The sequence below is a fragment of the Camelus dromedarius genome, chromosome 26, assembly GCF_036321535.1.
Source record: "Camelus dromedarius isolate mCamDro1 chromosome 26, mCamDro1.pat, whole genome shotgun sequence".
NCBI classification, from domain to species: Eukaryota; Metazoa; Chordata; class Mammalia; order Artiodactyla; family Camelidae; genus Camelus; species Camelus dromedarius.
This window is the reverse complement of record NC_087461.1, coordinates 9,592,856-9,609,010: the sequence shown is the minus strand read 5'-3', so window position 1 is coordinate 9,609,010 and position 16,155 is coordinate 9,592,856. Positions and strand designations below refer to the sequence as shown.

At 38.4% G+C, this 16,155-nt stretch overlaps 1 protein-coding gene and 1 long non-coding RNA gene across 7 annotated transcripts in view; both read left to right on the top strand.

Annotated features, from left to right (window-relative positions):
• Positions 1–16,155, top strand: part of NEBL (nebulette) — a 310,416-nt gene that overhangs the window by 159,031 nt on the left and 135,230 nt on the right. For 4 of the 6 annotated variants that reach the window (XM_031444720.2, XM_064479370.1, XM_064479369.1 and 1 more), the window contains exon 1: positions 15,687–15,833. Coding sequence is in view for 2 of the 6 variants with exons in the window: in XM_031444722.2 (XP_031300582.1) it covers positions 7,388–7,495 (108 nt within the window). In the remaining 4 variants the exon portion in view is untranslated. Of the gene's footprint in view, positions 1–7,387; positions 7,496–15,686; positions 15,834–16,155 lie in introns of those variants that run through there. The other 2 variants (XM_031444722.2, XM_064479371.1) reach the window with 1 other exon arrangement.
• LOC135319394 (uncharacterized) lies at positions 8,103–12,322 on the top strand. Its single transcript, XR_010377933.1, has 3 exons — positions 8,103–9,535; positions 9,623–9,699; positions 12,312–12,322. It is a non-coding gene; the product is annotated as an uncharacterized LOC135319394 (long non-coding RNA).

Here is a 16,155-nt window from a genome sequence, read left to right as displayed (position 1 = left end):
ATTCTCCAGCACTTTGAAATCTACTGCACTACACGAGATGGTGCAAAATTGAGTGCTGAATTTTGCAGATCCAACCAAGAATTTTGCATGTAGTTTAAAAATGATGGGACCCTCACAGTCTCCCCTGGAAGAAATGTAAAATATCCATCGTGTCATGAAAGATAATAAACTTGGTCATTTGATCTTATTGTGTCATATGGAGACTTCAAAATGTGTGACATAAAGAGCAGAATAACATGCGTCAGTCATAAACATGCCTGTGGATGTTAGGCTTCTGTTAAACACATTCTGACAAGGTCAGCTGCTTTAAGGCTAAATAATGTCTTCCTTATGTTTACTCTCCTGCCCCAGGTTCTTCTTAGCTGACTGGTCTACCGTGATTTGCCCAGGATCCTCTCAAACTGCTACTAAAAACTGCTCACGAACCTGTGTTTGGAATCCCTTTTACAACACCCTTTCATCCTCTCTCAATTTCTCTTTTCCTGTCTTTTTGCTTCATTTCAGTATTTGCCAGCAGAGTGACACAGCTTCATTAAGACGAATAAGCTTAGAGTGACTACTTTAACTTTCAGCCTGTAGATGTCCGCTGACTAGGTCACCTGCCACTCATGGAAAAGCCAAGTCTGGTCTTTAAGCTGACTGAAAATATCAACCGAATATTCCATGTCTATTCTCCTGCTCATGACTTTTTTTTTTTTTTTAAACCTGTGGAGATTCCCCATCCAGGATTTTAAAACTCTGTCTCTGCTTTCTTTGAAATCACTTTATTGTCAAATATTTGATCAATACAGAAGGATATATGGAGCGTACATGTAACTTTTACTGCAGGATAACAGAAGGATCGCATGGGAATCTACCTTCCAACTTAAGAACCTGCACATCACCAAGGACAATGAGGCCCCCTGGCCTCCTTCCAGGAGCAGACCTCCTCACAACTGCCTGGACGTTAGCTTATCAGGTCCCTTGCCCCCCCATTTATGTACCCCATATGCATGTGTTCCTCGCCTTTTTCTCCTTCAACAAAACGTTTCTGAGATTCAGCCACAGGGATCCATGTGGCTGTAGTCCATTTATTTTTCACTCCTGGGTAGTATTATACTGTATGAATATACAACAGTTTATTCATCTCCTGTGGATGGATATTTAGGTTGTCTCCAATTTTTTTGGATAATACAAATGTTATTTCGAACATGTTGGTCTGTGTCCCCAGATGCTCAAAGGCAAGGGTTCATTTAGAGAGGAGGGTGGAGGAGATGCTGAGCTTATCTTTGTAGGATGTGTCTGTCTTTGGTCACACTTAGTCTCCTTTTGGTTTATTGTTCAATGATTTACAGGTCTCTGATTCCACTTGGTTTTCTTTTTTTTTTCCCCCACCATCAGAAATGGCTTTCTAAGAATAGCCTTTCTCATTAGTCATTTTCATTTTCTTCATTTATTTGTATTGTTATAGTATCAATAATTGTGGTAATTGCAGCATTTGGGGGAGAGAACTTGTATCTCAGAATTAGCAAATAATTCAAGTGGCAGCTCTGTTCACTCTTTTGATTTTTCACTTTTCCTTTTCAGACATTGTGAGCCTTTTTCTTAAGCCTGGCAAGAACCCTCCTGGTTTCCAGGCTCTTCCTCTGTCTGAACTTGTGAGTGTTACTTGCTGATGACTCCAAACAAAATATCACTGAGCACGCACACGTTGACAAAATGATCATACTTAAGCAATAAAGGTCATTTTTGAAATTTAGTAAGAAGGAGGAGACTAATATTTGCTAACGACCTAGTAAGGGCATGTCCCTGCTTGATGTTTTCTTGTTATTTATGTTAACCCTGCAAACATCGTGTGGCATGTTGCTTTTTTTCTTTTCTTTTTCCATTTTATAGCTGAGGATCAGTAGTGTTAGAGAAATGGAATGAATTAAGATCCTTGGACAGAATTAGGGTTTAAATTTAGGTCTTTTGATTCTTGACTTAGGGTTCTAATCTATAATACAGAACAATAACTCTGTGTGCGTGTGGATACACCTGCTGGTACATGTCAGGGTTAGGCAGCATTCAGTATTTGAAATACATTTTTAAGCTGCTTCTGAAGAAAAATATGGCAAATCAAATTGCCTATTGTGCATATTTCTTGCGTTTGATTCTAAGTGCCTTTTCAAAGTGCCTTTACTTAGTCTCGGAGGGATAAGCTAATGGAGTCTGGGACTGCATTCCCTTCCAGCTGCAGCACCTTCTCTGTCTGGACTCACAGTAGTGTCTTGATCCTGTGTGCTTCCTCCTGTGCCCTTCCTGCCCTGTTCTGACAAGCGCATGCTGCTCACCTGGCTCAGTCTCCCGGGGGGCCAGGGTCTGAGGCTGGGCCCAAGAACTCTCTCTGCCTTCTGTGGTCCTGAGACTGTTCTCTAACAGTGGGTGAGTGGGGAAGGAGGACCAGAATTGCCTGTCCCCTTACTGGTCTCCTGCTTCTGTTCTGCTCACTCGAGTGGGTTAACACGGTGGCCAGAAAGAGCCTGTTAGGCCAGAAGCCCAGCATGTTGCTGCCCTGCCTGCAGCCCTCACTGCCCTGCCTACAGCCCTCACTGCCTTCTGGTCTTTACTCACTGAGGCCATCCCTGACCACCCTGTCTAAAAGAGCAGCATCCCTGACTCTCCTCATGTCACTTCTTGCTTTGTTTTTCTCTTAGTCCTTACCACTGACTTAGCATTTATTCAACTGATACAAATCTTGTGTCTTTTCTTTCTCTCCCACTGTAATGTCAGCTCCATGAGGCAGGGCTCCTTGACTGTTTTCTTTGCTGCATTGTTCCCACCCCTGGAACAGTACTTGGCTCATAGTAGGTGCTCAGTAAATATTTGTTAAATGAACAAAGGATTGAGGAGGTGAATACTTGAGGAGATTCCAAAGAATGACATTCCTAGAATACTGCCATTGTTATTCGTGGAATCATCAAAAATACTTTCTAATAGAATAGAGGACAAGAGACTGGAGGTGATTTTATATCCGATGCTGGAACATAAGGGAAGAAAAGGCATTTTTAGTGGGGACAGAGCAGGAGTTCCTAAAAGCAGCTTATACAAGGCTTAATGAATACTTGTTGAGTAAATGTGGAGTAAGTTAACATACAAGAGCATGCGCTGGACTGAATGTGTCCCACTGAGATTCGTATGTTGAAACCTAATCCCCAGTGCGATGATACTAGGAGGTGGGGACTTTGGGAGGTGATTACGCCATGAGGATGGAGACCTTGTAAATGGAATTGGTGCCCTTATAAAAGAGATCCCGAGAGCCCCCATGTCCCTTCTGCCGTGTGAGGCTGCAGTGAGTAGACAGCCAGCTAGGAGCCAGGAAGCAAGCTCTCACCACACATTGAGTCTGCTTGCACCTTGATCTTGGATTCTTCAGCCTCCCGAACTATGAGAAATCAATTTTTGTTGTTTATAAGCCACCCAGTCTACGGCATTTTTGTTGTAGCAGCCCAAATGGACTGAGATAAGCACCATGGCTAGCAGTTTCTTTCCAAATCTGATCTAGATCTGTGTTTCTTAGCCTAATCTCCTGGCTCTTCCCCTTCCTTCCACCCCCTGCCCTCAGATGCTCCAGCCAGACAGAGCCATGTTTCAGTCCCTGGATGTGAGGTTCCTCTCTTCCCTCTGGATCTGGGCCACATGCCCTCTGTCTGCTCCTGGTCCTCTTCTTTCTCTCTCCCCCATTCCCTCCCTTCCCTTTCTTAATCATTATCAGTCAACTTCCATGGGCCAGGTGCTGTGCTAGGTTATTGGATCACAGAGCTCAATAAAACTTTGCCTGTGTCCCTGAGTTGCATCTCTTCTAGAGTTGGGGGCTGTGACTCCATTGTCATTGCAATTCAGAGTGATAACCATTCTAATAGGCAGGTGTCAAGCTATGAGGCTCAGGACTGGGAGGAGGCCAGTCCAGTCCAGCTCACAGAGGCACACTGCTGGCGCTGAGCTTTAATGAATAAATGGATTATGTTTCCCAAGGGCTGAGGGTAGGAAACATTCTGTCGGTGACAAGGAACCCTGAGTGGTCTTACGAGGGTGCTCTTCACACAGTTCTTACAGATTTGCACAGCCTGCGGTGTGCCTCTTGGCAAAGACAGATTGTCGCCCAGCACCTGCACAGATGGAGCTCAGGATTCATTGCCACCTGTGTGGTCACCAGATGACACATCCAAGGTGTTTTGTAGGGGTCCGATCATTCACACAACTCCAACAAAAAATGAATATCTATCCAAGAATAACTTTAGTAAAATTTGTAAATGGAAGCTAAGAGCTGATTCTTAATGTGATATATTTTGCTTTTTAACCACGATCTGTTTGATTGTATAGAACTGTTCTTTTTGACATTAGCTAATCCTTTCAAGTCAAGCAAAACCAATATGATGAAGATAATGCTGGGTATTTGCACAGCACCTTATACTTGCTGAAGTTCTTTCCTGTGACTTATCTCATTCAGTCCCTGCAGCCTTGTTAGTTAAGAAGCTACCAGAATCTCTAATCAGAGATGAGGAAACTTTGGCCCAGAGAAGCTAGGAGACCTGTGAGGTGACTGGCGAGTGACAAGGATGGGATGAGAAATCCAGGCTCTTGTCCCCTAAAGCAATGCTTTTTCCCTGATACAATCCCCTATTTTTATAAAATGTTAAATCTTGTATCACAAATAGGAAGAACTGGAGCATAGAAGTAAACAAGGAGAAATTCACGTGTTAATATTTCTGGGAACCTTGTTGTACCTGTGTATACGTTATAGGCATGATGGGGGGTTGGGTTGTATTAATCAGAATTCTTTTCATTATTAAAAGGGGAGAAATTAGTTCACTTTAACTGATAAACCCAGTAGTTCTGGCTTTAGGAAGAGTTGGATCCAGGTGCTTGAATGATGTTGTCAGGAGTCTCTCCTGGCCTCTTGCTTTGCTTGCCTCTGGGCTTCGCCATCATTGGGTGGGGGCCAGATGATGGCCAGCAGCTTCAGTTTTCCACCTGCTAGACTAGCCAGACCATGGGGAAAGAGCACCGCTTTCCCAAGAGTTCCTGCCGAAGTCCCAGCTGTGGGCTCTTGGACACATGCTGGATTATGTGTGTGTCAGTTCCTGAGTCCAGGGTGCAGGGCGCTTATTGGCTGGATTCGGTCGTGTTGTGAGGGCAAAGGAGACATATGAGATTGAAGGGAGGAGTCTACTTATTCCTCCCTGTCCTCTGATCTCTTTTTATATCCACTTGCCTCTCAGATTCTGCAGACCTGGCAAGCCATCAGGTATAACATTTAAAATTAGACCTAAGTAGAGAGATAGGATGTAAGTGGCTGGGAGTATGGAAAAGAGAGGCTGACCAATGGCTTCAAGGCTGCCTGTATGCAGTAAAGATTTACTGGGTGGGTTGGTGCTTGAGCTGGTGCTAAGTGTATAGGAGGCTTGGTTGTGGATCACACCATTAAAAAGGATTAAACATCTTCTAAAACTCTGCAAACCAGTCATGTAGATGATTGTATTATACACTTTGAAACTAGTCATTTAATGAGGCAAGCCCCAGTCAGATGATTCTTATGTGTCTTGTGAATGTGGAAAGGACCGTTAAATGATAATTAACTCAAAACCTATGATTCTGGAATTTAATGTTTTTTTTTTTCTTTTCAATTCTTTCTCTGGAAATTGCCATTAAAAAAACAAAAACAAAAACAGAAACCCCAAGCTAATCACAAAAAGAATATGTGATTCTCTGAAACTGGTGTTAAGGATGTCAGAACTTGGCTTATAGATTTCCCTTCTTCTCTGTGCCTGTTGCTGTTGCAATCTTGTCATCTTTTTTACTTTTATTACTTTACTATGCTGTGCCCTGGTGCTTATTTCAAGCAAAGCTAAATGGCTTCCCTGCTTAGTTAGGCATAAAACACTGAGAATGTGCTGCTGTGTATTTTCACACATGCTGGGAGATTGAAGGTTAGAAGGCTAATCTCATTCAGTATTTTCTGTAGAAGAAAAATAATACAGTTTATTTGACTTTTTATTTATGGAAATAATTCAAGGAAGGGTTTTATACATCTAAATGAAAACGTGGAGGGAAAATTAGATATTCGTCACCTAAAAGTGATGAAAGTATCTGTATCTTTTTATTTATTGTCAACTGGGATTTTTTTTTTTTCTTTTAAGCTCTTCTGATGAAAGGAAATCTTCCAGTAGCCCCAAGGACAGTTGTGCCTGAAAGAACTGAATATTTAAATGTAAACATGACTCAACAAAAACAGTCATTCCGTGCTCAGCTAAGGGGACTTTTCAAATTTATACAGAAAGTAACACAGAATCTAATTTTTAATTAGCCACCCTAAATGTTAATTATTAATTTAAGTTTAATTTGAAGCTGATAATTATGAATGTGAAAATGGGAGATTATATGGGTTATCAGACATGTTTCCATATTTCTTGATATTTAGGCTTTTAAAGAGATAAGAATAGTCCAACTGGTGTGACTGTCTCAGTCATTAAGAAGCAGAATATTTAACTGGTGTGACAGTTATGGTCATTATGCTAATAATAGGAGATGGGGCCCTGGTAAGATTAAACATTAGCTGTTCCAGTGCCATGATGAAACTGTAAAATTCGGCTTCACTGGGTTGTAATTAGAAAAGAAATGTATTAAAATACCGGAAAAAAGTTAGGTACCTCAGCACACAGTATGCCAAGGGCTTGTGCTGAAGCCTTTTAATCCCTAGGTGTGGCCTGTTTTATAAATACTTCTGTAAGCATTTACACATTCAACATTTGGCAGTGCAACATTGTATAACCATATCCATATGCTTTGCCTTATGAAATAGAAGGAAAACTTTGCTAGGACATGGCTGCTGTGGATAATCTTGTATGCCTCCCTCCTCCATAGTGTGGTCCAGGCTCAAAGCGATGCTTTGTCACTGACAGGACAAGCCATGGGAGTAGAAGATTTAGCTTTCTTTTTCCACATTTTTTTTTAGTTGTTGTACCACTACGAATGTTGATAATAATAACTATTATGGAGCACTTGCTTGCTTCCTATGGGCTTGCTTCCTATGTGAATGAAGACATTTGATTCTGTCATTCAACCTATTAAATAGCATTATTTAAGTATTATTATTGTTGTTGTCATTATCACCATTTTGCGGATGAGACCACCGTGGCACAGAGTGATTGAGTAACTTGCCTAAGGTCGCCCAGTGGCTGCTGGGACACAGAGCAAGCAGTCTAGCTGTGCACTGTGCCGCCTGCCGGTAGCGCTGTGCCTGGAGGCATTGCTTCCAGTTTTAGCAGCTTACTTGGCCCTGGCCTATCCTGAGTGGGATTTGTGATTCTTCTGTTTCCTTTTCTTTTTCTTTCTTTTCTTTCTTTCTTTTCTACTCTCCTTCTGTTAGGTCAAGTACAAAAGAGATTTTGAAGAAAGCAAAGGGAGGGGCTTCAGCATCGTTACAGACACTCCTGAACTACAGAGGCTGAAGAGGACTCAGGAACAAATCAGTAATGTAGGTGACCATTTGCTCAGTGACGTGATACCCTAACTTGTAGTTCTGGTGTGAAAGTGAAATCGGGCAACTTGGAAGTGTTCTTATTGCTATGGGCTGCAAGGGGTACTCAGTGTCCTCAGAAAATATGCCAAGTTCATCTGTTAAATTCCTTCCCTTTGATTTGATCACAGTTATCTGGAGCCTAACACTTTAACAGCAGTGACAACAGGCATACATCATTTTGTTGTGCTTTGCTTTATTACACGTCACAGATAATTTTTTTTTAACAAATTGAAAGTTTGTGGCAACACTTTGTTGTCAGATTATGTTTAGACATTTTTCGCAATAAAGCATCTTTAACTTAAGGTATGTACATTGCTTTTTAAAGACATAATGCTGTTGCATACTTAACAGACTGCCCTATAGTGTTAACATAACTTTTATATGCCCTGGGAAACTGAAACATTCACGGGACTTGCTTTATTGTGATATTTGCTTTATTGAGCCACTCTGGAACTGAACCTACAATATTTCTGAGATATGCCTGTATATTTCTGAATACACTTGTAATTTATTTAAGTTGATGTGTTTAGTAAATTGATTTATTTAGTACATCAATTTAATTATATAAATTAATTGTGTATTCAGAAATAATAGTCACCGCTATTAAAAGAAGTTATTGTAATTTAGCATCTTATTCCATTTTGAGTGATTCTCAGCTTTTGAATTTTTCCAAAATAGGACTTGTATAGGTAAATAGTAAAACCTATCAGTTAATTTTTTGCTGTGGATAAGTGTACAAAATATACATACAAGGTTATTGGTATCTGGAGAAATCTCATATTTGCTGACTGTTTGTTTATAAGATTTCATATTTTAAATTAGATATTTGCTGAAATGACATATTACATCTAATTTTTGAAATAAACATTTATATTTGAAGTTGCTTTGGATTTGAAAGCTGCATCTTGTTTAGTAATAAGACTTTCTTGAAAAAGAAAATTGAGACTAGCAGAGAAGTTCAAAACATATTAGGGACCAAAATGTGTTAATCCAGTATTTATTAAAGGTGGATAAACAGCTCTTCTTAATTTTTCTGATCCATATATGTAATTATGTTTCTTCTAAAGTTTTATATGAAGTGTGTTGACATGAATTTTTTTCCAGAAAAAAATTAGTTCAATGTTAGGTATTCAAGGGGAAATAAGAATTAAAGTCAGCAACTATGTACCTGATGTGAAAGTTTGGGCAAATATGTGGGATTTATACCATTTTTCACTAGAAGTCTATTGTGTGTATCACTTGTACAGTCACCAAAATGTGTATATCTAAGTGTTTTAAGTTATGTAGCATTGATTTCCAGGAAATGTTTAATTAGCAGATTGTTTTAAACTCACTTGTATTTGGCCATTATCATTATATACATACATACAGATAGATAGATAGATAGATAGATAGATAGATAGAGGAAATTTGTAGACAGAATCATAGGATATAAGTTGAGAAATAATTGTATTTGTCAAAAGTTCAAAAATGGAATTATTTGATATTTTAAAATATTTATTTAAGGAGTGAGAGAAGGCAGAGGAAACACTTTGTTTTGCCATACTCCCTAAGGTTTATTCATTGTTTGCTCTTTAAATGGACATTTTATTTCAGTAAGAACTTTTTCCTTTGAAGAGAAAGGTTTGAATTTTAAAGATTCATGGCGTTTGTCCCTCAGTTTTCCTACCCCCATTCCAACAACCCACCAGTCATGAATTCTGAAGATCACTTTCATTGTCTTTCTTCCTCTTCATTCTTTCATTAAATCAAAATCCTATTTCTGTTTTTTAAAATGCAAATTAGAGATATGTTCCACTGGCAGTTATATTCGGTAATGTTTCTTTCCTTGGATCACTTTTGGAGAACATTTTTTAAAAAAAATAAAAATAACACTGCATAAAACAAAGTTACATCATAAATCTTCAACTATCACAGACATTTATTTCAAAAAGAACTAAACATTTCTACTTAAGACATCCGACAGCTAACATAAGGATTGCAGTTGATTCAAAGGTAAGCCTTTTAATTTACATTCAAATTAAGTCAATATTCATATTTAATAAGAAAAGAACTGATCATTTCACCAACCTTTATCATTAGCAGGAATATACATTTTATTCAATACCAGAGGCTGTTTGCAGATCCCTTCTTAAATATGCAAAAAACCCTTATAACAGGTATGTATAAGTCTATATTTATCATATACATAGTAGTATATGCAAAATGCCATTTAGATTAAGCCTATAATTTACACAACACTGACTTTTTAGAAGTATGGAATTTAGATAATATCTTTTAAAAAATTGTGCAATTGCCTTGATGTTAGCAACCATAGAAGTCATATAAGTAGTTCTTTTGGCCATGATGATGAGGCATATTAACATTTGAATAGCCTTAAAAGTATATAGATTTTGTAATATTACTGTTAGGGATATACTCCCCCCCCCCCCAGTTTTATTGAGAAATAATTGACATACATCCCAGTATAAGTTTAAGGTGTGCAGCATGATGGTTGGTTTACGTACATTGTGAAGTGATGACCACAGTAGGCTTAGTTAACATCATCCTCTCATGTAGAGACAATGAAAAGGAAAGAAGAAAATTTCTCTTTGTGATGAGAACTCTTAGGTTCTATTCTCTTAACAACTCTCCTGTATATCATAAGAGCAGTGCTAATACAATCATGTTGTCCATTACATCCCTCGTACTTATTTACCTTATAACTGGAGGTTTGTACCTTTTGACCCCCTTCCTCCAGTTCTCCCTCTCCCCACTCCTCTGGTAACCATCAAATGGATCCTTTTTTCTATGAGTTTGGTGTGGTCTTTTGTTTCTTTGTTTTTTTAGATTACACAGGTAAGTGAGATCATACAGTATTTGTCAATAAGTCTCTTTGACTTATTTCGCTTAGTATAATGCCTTCAGGACCCATCAATATTGTTGAAAATGGTAGGCTTTCCTCATTTTTTATGACTGAATAATATTCCATTGTGTGTATGTGTACATGTATCTCAAAACTTCTTTATCCATTAATCTTTCGGTGGACACTTAGGTTGTTTCCATGTCTTGACTATTGTGAATAATGCTGCTATGAACATGGGAGTGCAGATATCTTTTTGAGTTAGTGTTTTTGGATATATTCCCAGAAGTGGAATTTCTGGATAATATGTTAGTTCTATTTTTGATTTTTTGAGGAGCCTCTGTATTGGTTTCCATAGTGGCTGCACAAATTTACAATCCTACCAACAGTGCACAAGTGGTTAGGGATTTACTCTTGAAGAAAAGAAGCTGTTAAATATTCTGAGGTCTAGTGAATTTATTATTCATTTATAAGGCTACAACTTCATGAACTTTTCCCGCAACCTCACAGGTTTTCCATATTACTCAAGGACTTTTTTTTTTCTATAAGAAACTTGGGTTAATCTGAAAGGTGGTACTTTGGCTGGTCCAGTTTTCCGCATTCAGATAAATCCAAACTCTGAAATATATTGGCCAACTCCAGACAGATATTTTTGACAGTGGCCTGGATTGTGTCTGTTTTGAGAGAAAAAAGGGCAGACAGAAGAGACCCCAGAATCTTCCTGCTGGAGATGCTGGGATGGAGTGGGCTCATCCTGAAAATCATAAGGAATTTGGGATTTGAGCTCCAAGTTTAATACAGGTTGATGTAGATGGGTTAACTAAGTCAGGGTCTTGGCAATCCTTATATTACCATTTGCTTCATTTTCTTACTTGTTTTTAGTTTATCTCTGAATACTGGCTGGATCTTTCTAAACTGCCTTTAATCCCTTTTGGAGTTAGGAAAGTATAAAGACATAAAAGTGGACTTAATGACAACTCCTAGGTGTTTTGGATGATATGCTATGGATGAATGGGCATTTTTGATTGCTCGTGTCTCTGTCAGTTTTATGAAATTCTTTCAGACACTCTCATATTCATTTGTCAAAGATTTGAAATCATTTGGAAATGCCCACTCAGTCTGTGTCTGTTACTGAGGTGTGGGATTAAATACAACAGTAAATTTGAAGTTGTGTGCAATGACCAGGGTGAGAGCCGATCCAGCCTTAACTCGCTTCTTTCAGAGTCTATAATGCCAACATATTGAACACTGGAGAGTTATTAAATGCTGCAATTTAAACTTCTGCTCTATTACTCACTTAGTATAGCTGCAGAAAGAATAAGAAAAGAAGCAGGATTTCACAATTTACCGAATGGTTGGATAGAAACAGAACTGATTCCTAAAATAAAGAAAAATTTTTTCCATGAAATTCTCTGATTGCCTATACCTCTACCCCACCAAATTCTAGGGCATAAATTCAGAAACGGCAGAAATGTCCTAGTGCACCTCCTCAGTTACTGTACGTAGTGATATTTTAGGACAGTGTTCTTAAAGGACAACATACAAACATGAATTGAATAATTTCCGTGCCTTTGAACATTTAAGGAAAAAAAAAAAACCTTTTCTCTGTTGTCCCATAGCTCTAGCTTGTGTGGGTAGTTGTAAAGGCTGTTTCTAATTCATGTGGTCACTACCTTCATGTCCATAAGCAGTGCGTTCAGGAAACCTGCAGCAGGGTAGCAAGGCTGAATCACCCCCAGACATCTGTGGGACACAGTCCATTCTGGAGAAGGTTATCAACGCGTTTCATTCTGCCTGTTTACACACCAGTATAAGCTACATTGTCAATTAGCTGAGACAGTGAAGTAATACGGTGAAGTTCAACCCCGAGAGACTCTGATAAATGTGCTGTAGATAAAATCTAGATGTTTATTTTCTAATTTATTTCAGATGATGGAGAAATATTATATGAAGGCGGAGGAAAAAAAAAAAACCCAGATGACAAAAGCTTGTATTTTACAGACTAATTCAAATGGTAAGCATACTATTATGTGATTCGTCAAGATTTGTGCCTTGACTTACAGCGGGAGTACTTGTGCATGTGTGTGTGTGCATGTGTGCCTGTGTGTGCTGGTGTCAGTGGGAATCCTTAGAACTCCCTTTCCTTAGATCACTGGCCCACAGACAAAACAGACAGGAGTGTGTTCACCTGCTCTGTATTCTGTATCTATACACACCCTGTAAGTATGTATAATTTTGATTACCTATCCTGTTTCCTAAATAGTGTGTTTTACTACCATTTTCACTTTTAGGATACCCAGAAATGTCTACTTGCTTTACAAGGAAAGTTAAGGTTGAAGTCTTTTTTTTTTTTTTTTAAACATTATAGAAAAGAGTCTTTCTGTAATTTGATATTGAATTGTAATTATTTTTGTTTTCTGAGACAGCTACATAATTTTTCATTGACTTCTTAGAATGCAAAAATAAATTACATGCCCATTAATCAGCACACGTGGATACTGCTGACTTAGATCCCTGAGACTTTGTGAGTTAGCTCAAAAAAAGATTAGATTATTGGCAGTAACCATGGCCTAATAATTGAATAGGAGTACCTATGGACCACTGAAAGATTTGATTCAAAGTTAGGTTGTGTTAGGGTGAGCAAGAGGGTAGGGAGGATTACCTAGGGATCTGGTCTCTGTTTGTAATTTAAATAAATCATTTTGACAGAGACTGACTGTGGCCACGTTCAGGCTGCTGATGGTGTGAAATTGAGTCATATGGTGACAGAAGACAAGCAGTCAGGAGAAGTCCCCAGAGGCAAAATTTGTTATGTAATTGGGTCAACTCATGCATGAGACGTGCATGCTAATTGTGAACTGGTAGCAAAATTATAGCGTATGAGGCAATTTGGTCTTATGTGGACCTGAACAACTGACACAGGGTTTTTCTTTCTTTCTTTCTTTTTTTTTAATATATTAAGCAAACATAAGTTTTTTTTTTTAAAGTCAAGAAAGGTAAGAAAGCAACTTCCAGTGGGGTTTTTTTTTTTTAGTGTTTTTTTTTTGGGGGGGGTGTGGTTAGGTAATTAGATCTATTTATTTAATTATTTGTTTAATGGCAGTACTGGGGATTGAACCCGGGACCTTGTGCATGCTGAACATGTACTTTACCACTTGAGCTACACCCTCCCCCCAACATTCAGTGTTGAAATAGATTACTTGTGAATTTTGTTCCTCATGCAAGAAGCCTGTTTTATAACTTATGAAAAACTGATATGAAATCTTCTGATTTTGAGTAGCGAAATCCAGTACACCAAGTAGCTTGAATGGAGAATGGGGTAGTAGTTTTGTTATAACCCATAACGGGGCTGATTAACATAGGTGATTAGTGATGAGGTCAATGGTTTAGATTTAAGCCCTTGAAATCTAATATTTTCACAAAGTGAGTTTATGTGTTACTTCATGCTTTATCTCCAACCCATCTCAGCCAGTAACTCCGATGTATTCTGGGGTAAGAGTGGGTCAGTAGCTTTATCTTTAAAGCAAAGATCAAATATGTCAAAGAAAGTGATAGGGCAGTACCATGTCTTTTCCTTATACTACCTACCACATGTATGAGTGGTTTATTCATTTCAAAACACTTTGACATCCCCAGTCTAATTAGAGCCTCTGAACAGCCTCTCCTTGGGGAAAGTGTTTCTATGAAGAATACTTACACTTTTATGAGAAAAATGTACGGAAAATTACCTCTTGGTCCTTTCTCATTTCTAAATCTGTGGTTTCCCTTACACCTGGTTTTGCTTTATTTTTCCACCTAGGGCAGAACTTCAAAGGTTGAACTCTTCTTTTTATCCTCATTTTTTTTTTTAAGCCACAGTCACTTAAAGAAACAAATATATCCCAGACCAGTAATTACTTGTGCATGGCAAGTACAAGGATTTTGGTTGTAAAATAGCATTGTCTAAGGGGGAGGTTTGGGGACAGACCCCCCCCCCCCCATAATAAAAGTATTAACACGTATGACATCTTTTTGGAAACAGGGATCAAAGATCCAGCAAACAGTTTCTGAAGATCCTTCTTTTGTGAAGTCCCTTTTTCCCCCCTGTTCCTTTCAGTCCTACTGTGTTCACGCCCTCATCCTGCCTAAGTTATCACAGGAATCTTCGATTTGGCCTTTTCTCCTTTCACATTCTTTCTGCTCCTTCCATTGTGTTTTAAACGCAGTCACCTGATGACTCTTTCTAAAAATCTCTTTCATTATAACCCTAATTATGACCCAGTAAAAAACTTTCCTTGGACTTCCACTTTGAGTGGAATAAAGTCCCATCTCCTAAACCCTTAATTTCTTACTCTAAGGACCCTCCACAATCTGCTTCTAAATTATTTTTCACCTTATCTTTCACTCCCCTTCAACACTATTCTTCCATTTCTTTTAGGCCTGGCTCCTTACTCTGTTCTGGGCTTTTGCATGAGTCATTCCTCTTGTTTGGAACAATTTCACAGTGTCTGTTTATGACATCACCACCCCCCTGATCCCAGACCCACATTCAGACCCTCAGATTCAGCGATCTTTCTCATTCCTGAATCATAACAGTGCTTTGTACGGTAGCACTGTTACCTGTTCCACCCACTTCACACATGCATTCCACGTTTTGGTTTTAATTAGCATTTCATGTGGTATGTGTTTGGCCTCTCTGACTTTGTGAAGCTGAAGACTGAGGGTTAGGGCTTTAAGAGATGAATTTGGGGAAGGGCTAAATGAGAAAGGATCTACGTAAATCATAGGATAATTCTGAGATAATTAAGCAACATACGTTTTAGATGCACTTTGACATGTAAGCTTCCATCATAAACTGTCGTCTTCAGTGGCGTAGATGGGACTGACTGTTGCTGTTCCTGGAAAACTTGTACATTCAGTGTTTAAATTTTTTCCTATTTTCAAACCGGATCATCTTAAATTCAAAAACATTCCCTGTAGGTCCTATTTCTAATCTTTATTGGCCCCTTCAAGCTCTTTTTATTTGTGGTTTTGATCCATAATCATTTATAGAAGCAAAGACAACTCACAGTAGTAACTCTCTTTTTAAGTTTCCCGGCCCTCAGTTGAATTACGTAGCTCAGAATGTATAGATTTCAGATGTCCTGTGCTGGCACTTTGGCCTGGGCAGCTGTGGAGAAACCGAGGGCAGAGGTGTGACAATAGAAAAGAGACAGCCTCATACCACAGTGAAAGTCTAAGAAAGACTATTTTTTTTTAAGTCTCAATTTCCAGTGAATTATAGATTTAAAACTCAAAAAGTATCTCAATTTTCTTCCAGGTTTTATTGTACCTCTTGGGACCCTATCTACCGTGAGCACATACGAATGTTGAAGAAAACCCAGAAATCTTACAAATATATTTGTGGAGTCCCCAGATGTGATTATCGTGAATAATTATGGCATACAATTATCATTTCAATGGATTTTAGAGGTAGGTTTAAAGCCTGCTGTTTTTTCAGTTAATAAGTGTAATAGTCAAGTGTCATTTTAACTTATTAAGAGGTCATGGGTTGAGGGAGACATTATACAAGGATTTAATTAAAACCCATTGGTAACACAAGCCAAGTTTATACAATTAAAGAAAAGATGGCACGATTGGAAGTTAGAAGCAAAAATGTCTTTTTTTTAAGTGTATGTAGATATGCTCTTTAATTTACATTTCATTTTCCTGGAAGAATTATGCCATGAAAATTGTTTTTCTTTATTTTTACTTGTATTTTCTACTATAGCTTTCTTTTCTTTCAGCAATGTCA